Below are 7,387 nucleotides of genomic sequence, written 5' to 3'. Positions count from 1 at the left end.
GCCCGTGAGTGCCGCTCGCCGGGGGAGGGGCCCGGGCCCGGGGCAGGGAGGAGGACTGGCCGGGGGCATCAGCCCCGAGGGGGTGACGGGCAAGGGCGATGCGGGGCTGTGCCCCCAGCCAGCCGCCTGCTGGGGCCCCCTTGCCCCAGTAGAGCTGCCCCGGCCGGGGCCACACCCTGCGCCCCTCGGCTCTGCTGCCCAAGCGGGACTGAGCAGGGGGTTTATCCTCTCCCCTCCCCTCCCCTCCCCTCCCCTCTCCTCCCCCACTGTTCCCAGGGCAGGCCCAACCATTAGGCGAACTAGGCTGTTGCCTACCGTGTTGCCAAAAGTTGGGGGGGAGGAAGGGGGTGGTGCCAAAATGATAGGCAGACCAAAATAACAGGAACATCATTCTCAATAACAGCCCTAGCCAGCTAGGGCTCCACCTTGGTCTAAGTTCAGTAAGGGGAGAAAGACCTCTGGAAAGGTCTCAGAGGAAAGATCGCTACACTCGCGACTCCTACCTTTTGGGTGCTGAGGTTCACAGTTTGCCTAGGGCACCAATTACCCATGGACCGCCCTGACTGTTCCTCTCCCACTTGGAGCCTCCGGAGTCTGGGAGAGGGACCGGACATGGGCATGAGTGCCTGGTGCCTCCTTAACCTGGGGGCGCACCTGCAGAAGCCACTGACTCTGTCAGGGGGGGAACAGCCTTACCAACAGCATCAGTGTCAGCCATCGGGGGACACCAGACTCGTCGGGGGGCACATGCACCCACTGCCAGTCGCCTGTGGACATGGGCTTGGAAGATAGGGGCAGCAGGAGCAGGGAAATGGGGGCCACGGCCTCTAAATCACAAGGTCTGGGGTCCAGTGTCCCAGACCCTGCAATTCACAGGCCATGCCCCTCACTCCCACTGCCCCGCTCCTCCAAGCCCATGTCCAGTCCCTCTTTAGATCTGGCTACAGCATCGGCTTCCATGGTTGCACACCTGAAGGATGCGCTGTGTGAAAAAGAGCTTCCTTGGAGGGGCCTGGGATCCCACTGCTGTTGTCCATGAGGACGGCTGGTGAACAGCAGTGTTTTCCCCAGTATTTCTTTCTAACTGCTGCCCTGGAAGCATTTGCCACCCCAAATACTTCTTTATTCTCTACCTGCGCAGTTAAAAGCTCAGCATTGCACCTCTCTGCTGCCCCACGCTCACCCCACAGAAGTACCACAAGCAGGTGGTACTGTAAGTACCACATGCTTGGTAAGTGTATCAGTTTGAAAACAAACCAAATTTAATAGAAAAGCCTATTGCCAAACAGCTGACATAAGTATGCATCTAAGTGAGTAATGAGTATTTGAGCTACGAACAGCTGTACCAAAGCAGAGCTGAAAATGCTCCAGCTTGCTACAGTGATGCCTTTGCTAATACACCTATTATTCCCAAAGAATTTGAGCAATTGAAGTGCGTGGCATTGTTTGTAGCAAGCTTGCATTAACTACGTGCGGCTCATTTCATTTGTTGAAGTATTATTAGGCAACGTTTTAAAAAGCGGACTTTATTATTTCTTTTACAATAATGCTTATAGGCGGGGTTTGAATTATACTTTTACTCTTGGAGAGGGGTCTGCAAAAAAAAACCCCAAATGGTTCATTCATTAACAAGTCCACCTAAGTGAAGGAGTAATCTGATTGGAGGCCCGCCAGGTTACAATTTTCAAATCTTACAAGGGGGCTCAGACCCTCCCCCCCGAGCTCGCCCTTAATTTGTACTCTGTTTATAGGCCATAATCAAGATTGCAACTTTAACTATATGCTCATACAGTGCCTAGCAGCATAGAGAAGTCTGTGTCCCAAACAGTTTATTATCTAAATAGTTCTAACAGCTAAACGACATAGGGGAAACACAAGCACAGAGGTATGAAGTGATTTGCTCAGGGTCACACAGCAGATCAGTGGAGGATTGAGAACTAAACCTCATGGGCCTCTGTCTTCTGATTCCCAGTTCACTACACTGTCCTCTAGACCCATGCAGAGCCCTGCAAGCTGATGATATGGCCCTGCATGCTAGATCACGCCAGTCCATGGTGGGGCCGGCGCTTGGGATCTTTCTGTGGCCAGATCCAGCATGTGGGGTCAAGCAGTGCATGGCCAGACATGATACGAGGTTCAGACCACCGTCAGTGAATGGAATTGTACCCACATGCCAACCAGGCCCACATCACTCATCCAGGCTGGGACAGGGTAGGAGATTGAGCACCCCTGCTCTAGACCAGTCTGCCAATCTTCTCAGCAGTTAAGAGTGTACAATTACAGCTTTATAGCCATGTTGGCACACCCATGCCTGCAGGATGCTAAAAGAGCTGTGTGCAGACAGAATCAAATATTTGAAATAAATCATTGCAAAATATAGATGAGACAGTACTGGTTCATTGCGCTCTTAGGATCAGCAGGATAGGAGTTCGCCTTCTCTTGGAAAACAGCTTCTCGTTATTCATTGTGTTATGCTTTGATAATAATACCTGGCTCTCATATAGCATCTTTTTCATTTTTAAGGTAAACATATTTAAATAAGTCATGCAGAATTACCGTGCCCACTATACAAGACAGCCCAGGAAAAACTGTGATGCCCAGAGTTACAGTCTCTAGTTTCCCAGTATCCATCTCGACAGCTTCAAAGAGGGGTACACTACACCAAGCTGAAAGTTGACACACAAGTTTTCTTAAGTGCCAATGAAAGTATGCCAACAGACGCATTTGCTTGTCCACATCAGCCAGTTTATACAAAGGTAGGAGAATGTGAGCACTTCGCAGATCCTTCTGCTCCCTGCCTGCTAGAAGCAGTGGAAGGTGGCAAAGAGGTACAAGGAAGAGGTGTCTTTTCTCCTCCCCTGCATCCTGCTAATACAAAGGGTAGGTTATAATTGAAGTGGCCAACCTGCAGCATGCATGTCATAACTGGCACAGGCAGCCTGTGTGCGTGTGCAATACGACAGATCAAGGAGGAGACAAGCACCACGGTGACAGATAGGGAAGGAAGCAGAAAGCAGAGCATCAGATTGGGAAGGGGAAGGGAATTGGTGGAGCACTAAGGGTGGATGAGGGACTGATCAAAACATTGGTCCCCAGTGGGCTATAATATCCTCGATAAGGTAAGAAGATATTTTTGTACCTATTTAAAGAGGAGGAAAATGAGGCACTGAGAGGTTGTGCATGAGCTAACATTGCACACTGATGCAAGAGCAGATCCAGAATCATAGTTAGGCAGTTCCTGGCTCTATCCTACCCTCAGTCTGCTAGTGTAAGTTGATGCTAACAAGGTCCTTTTTAGCTGGATCTGCATTAGACCTAGAATAATGATTGAGTTTGGCTTAATGTGAGAATCAGGGTTAAGATTCAAATTTGGTGCCAAATTTATATAAACAGCTTTTTGTGAAATGTGGCTATTTTAAATGATTGAAACCTTGCCAGTGTGGCTGTTGTTGCAAGATTTCCATAGTCTGAAGCTGTAATCTTGTGAAAATAGTGTCATTTAGAAATGAAAGGGTTAGCCCTAGGTTTTTAGGAGTTTTTTGTCCAGAGTCTTACCTGAAACCAAAACTCTAGAGGTAGTGTTTATATCTAGGTACTGACATTTTTTAAGCAGTCCAGTCTGAAATTTCAGTTTTGGTCCATAACTAACAGGGCAACCTCTACCCAAAGGTCTCACATCATTTCACAAATACTAGGCAATTGGTTAAGTTTCATAATGGCCAAAGGAGATGCATGAGGTGATTACTGTTCTTATCTCAGATGTTGGGAAACTGAGGCAGTGTTTAAATGATCTGTCCAAGATTGCACAGCAAAACAGGGTCAGAAAGGAGATAAGGAAGTTCTGGGCTTTTGTGTTCGTGGTAACTTGAAAAGGCCATATGCACTCTTGTGAAGATACTTCCTTCAGCACATTTCTTCAGATGTAAGTTGTGTTTGGTGTGTAGCTTAGCTTCCTCACATAACCAGTTATTACACTTCTCTATCCTTCCACTTAAAATGCTGCTGTGAGCTGTAGCTGTTCACTACTTTTTTCTTTTTCTTTTTTTCTCTTTAACCAGTCTTTTTAACTTTTTCCTTTTTCTTTTCTTTTTTGCCAGTCTTGTTTTCTTTTCTTGGAAATTCATAAAAATCTCCCCTTTTGGTTTATTCACCTAATTTATTAATACTACAAATTACTTTTCTATGGTGACCCACTTTCTTGGGTCTCTGGGCATTTAACAAAAATGTAATTACTCCTGAAAGCAGGGTAGCTAATAAATATTAGAGCAGGTGCAGAGTTGAAACCAAAACACTTCTTCTTCCTCCTTGCACAGAGCTCTCAAACCTGCCCCCCCCCTTCAATTAAATCACTGTATCTCCTTTCTCATCTTAAAAGCACAACCAAAAGAAAACAGCTTAACTACTGAATGTTTGATTCAGGGGACAAAATTTAGGATATTTTATGTCCTTGTGGCTGAATTCATTTCTATGCCATCTCCAGGGTGAAGAGATTATTGTCTGTGCATACATTTTTAAATATGGTTTTGAATCAATAACAAAACAAAAAGACTTTCTCTTATAAAAGCAGTGCCAGGGAAATCACACCGAGGCTGTTAGCTGAGAGCTTGGCCTTTACTGAACTATTGGGTTTACTTTGTAAAAGTCCTGATTTTCCCTAAACTTCCCTTATCAAACACATGGGGGTATAGTCCTGCAGAGTGCAATATGCTAAGACAGGGGTTAGGAATGCTTTTGGGGAGAGTGCCAAAAACACCCACAACTTCAACTTGTAAGATGTTGGCATGCCGGGGCAGACAGCGGGGGAGCCACCAGGCACCTGATCCTTGTTGTGGCAGTGCAGCCTCAGCCCCTTCCCTGGCATCCACCTGCCGCCAGCAGGGAGCTGGGCTGGACCCTGGTGCAGCTGCTTGCCGCCTCCTGGCTGCCTGCCATAGCTGGATCAGGCTCTGGGCAGGCCCCTGCCACCTGCCATGGACCCCGGGTTGCTTGTAGCAGGCAGTGGAGAGGCTGCAAGCAGCTGCATGGGGGTCTGTAGAGCCCTGGCCCACCTCATTGCCAGTGGTGGATGTATATGCATCTCGAGGTGGATGGCAGGGAAGGGGCCAGGGCTGCACTGCCGCAACAAGGATCGGACCCTCGTGGGTCCTCCACCGTCTGTCCGGGGGCGTGTGCCAAGCAAAATGCCTTCACCTGCCACACTGGCACACATGCTGGAAGTTGCCTACCCCTGCGGGAAGAGCTCCTCAAATATTACTGATGTTTTCAAGGGCAGCTTGTCTCACAATGCATAATTCTGGTGTTGGACCTCTCAGAATGCTTGACATTGCTGCTGTCCCCAGAAAGTCTGCCAGATAACGATGCTGTTCTGCAAAACTTGAGGCTGATTTGGTGTCTTCTGATGCAGATTTGTTTTTCTTTTCAGCAAGTGTGGACGTCTGTGTAAGTGTGAGACCATCATGGTGGCGTTTAAAGGAGTCTGGACTCAGCCTTTCTGGAAAGCTGTTTCAGCAGAATTTTTGGCCATGCTAATTTTTGTCCTCCTCAGCCTTGGCTCTACAATCAACTGGGGTGGAGCTGAAAAGCCCCTCCCTGTAGACATGGTCCTTATTTCTCTCTGCTTTGGACTCAGCATTGCAACTATGGTACAGTGTTTTGGACACATCAGTGGAGGCCATATTAACCCTGCTGTGACTGTTGCTATGGTCTGCACTAGGAAGATCAGCCTTGCCAAGTCTGTCTTCTACATTGTTGCCCAGTGCCTGGGGGCTATTGCAGGGGCAGGACTTCTCTACCTTGTCACACCCCAAGATGTGGTGGGAGGCTTGGGAGTTACTATGGTAACAACTTTTCCTCCTACTCTTAAAGCAGAATAATTAGACAATACAGTTACTGTTGCATAGTGATGCTTTAAGGTTATTGCTGGCTTATTTATAACTCCTAGATTTTTTTAAGCTCTCATTAGGACAAGTTCATAGCTATTATTTTACAGAAGTTTTCTTTTCTAGAACTTCCCCAAATCTGATGAGAACAGGTAATGCTTATTTACATACACAATTTAAATAATACATGCATGAAATACAACTTTAAGATGACTTGTGTAGGAAATTAATTCTATGTCTTTATAATGGTGATTGAAAAAAATATCAATTTAAAATGACACACTTTTGAAATAGATTGTGCCTTAGATTTCAGCTTTGTTCTAAACTAATAAGGAATGCCATCAGTTAGCCCTGTTGCAGGACTTATTAAAATGCACTTGAGCCGCATACTGCTTAATTTTTAATTGAAATTTAAATTAATTAAGCTGGGGCTAATTAATGAATTTATAATTGAATAGTATATTACAGCGCTCCCAAGAAGAAAATTGTGCAAGTTTAAGTGCAGCATTTGCAAATCCCTGTGTAAAAGTCAACTGTGTTCTGTAGTTTAACTTTGAAGTTCTTAGTGGAATAACGTAGAACTTTCTTCATCAGTCTAACAGGAATTTTCTATGGCTGTCAGAATAAAAAGTGTGGAAAATTAATTCAAACCTCTATAAAGTGCAATGGTGTTTCATCATTGTGCACCATTTTAAACTGTCTTAATCACAAAACAATTAAAATTTGAGTGCCTGTTTGAATTGCAGACTCACATTTGCTTCATCTCTGTTTCTTTTTTTTTTTCCCAGGTACATGGCAATCTCTCCGCTGGCCATGGACTCCTGGTGGAGTTGATAATTACATTCCAGCTGGTTTTTACTATTTTTGCCAGCTGTGATTCAAAACGAAAAGACGTCACTGGTTCAGTAGCTTTAGCAATTGGATTTTCTGTTGCAATTGGACATTTATTTGCAGTAAGTGAATGGCTTCTCAGTAATAGAGATTTTCCAGTGTCCCCACTCCAGAACTAGGCAGGAGAGCCTGCAGCCTTTGCAGCTGCTGTGGATCCAACCCAAAGCTCATTGAAATCAACAGGGAGGCTTTCCAGAGAGGACCTTAGTCTAAGCCTTATCTGCCTATTTATGTGATGCTTTTGTTAGTTGTATGAGCAGAATGGTAAGTGGACTGGAGGATGATAATGCCTCTAATACTACAATGATGAACAGCAATACAAAACCAGAGATTCCTACATTGCAGCAAATGACAGGAGTGACTAGCATTGGCTGAATACTAATCTTCTAATAACAATAACATTTAACCTTTTATATTTTTATAGATCAACTACACTGGTGCCAGTATGAACCCTGCTCGATCGTTTGGACCTGCTGTTATTATGGGAAAATGGGAAAACCAATGGGTAACCCTGCATTTATGTTTCATTTACCATTACAATGCCACCGAGCATTTCTTTAATTCCCCTCAACTTTTTTCTTGTTCTTCATAGCACATTCCACACAGACCATTAATGA

The 7,387-nt window shown here is 45.4% G+C and overlaps 1 protein-coding gene across 3 annotated transcripts in view; it reads left to right on the top strand.

The window, feature by feature from the left end:
* AQP4 (aquaporin 4) overlaps window positions 1-7,387 on the top strand; it is a 31,431-nt gene that overhangs the window by 11,469 nt on the left and 12,575 nt on the right. For all 3 annotated transcript variants that reach the window (XM_019526530.1, XM_019526539.1, XM_019526547.1), the window contains 3 exons: window positions 5,423-5,837; window positions 6,668-6,832; window positions 7,195-7,275. In XM_019526530.1, coding sequence (XP_019382075.1) covers window positions 5,423-5,837; window positions 6,668-6,832; window positions 7,195-7,275 — 661 coding nt within the window. The remainder of the gene's footprint in view (window positions 1-5,422; window positions 5,838-6,667; window positions 6,833-7,194; window positions 7,276-7,387) is intronic.

This window comes from Gavialis gangeticus, unplaced genomic scaffold (genome assembly GCF_001723915.1).
Source record: "Gavialis gangeticus isolate Ggan-Ray unplaced genomic scaffold, GavGan_comp1, whole genome shotgun sequence".
In the NCBI taxonomy this organism is placed as follows: Eukaryota; Metazoa; Chordata; order Crocodylia; family Gavialidae; genus Gavialis; species Gavialis gangeticus.
This window is presented reverse-complemented; position numbering and strand designations above follow the sequence as displayed.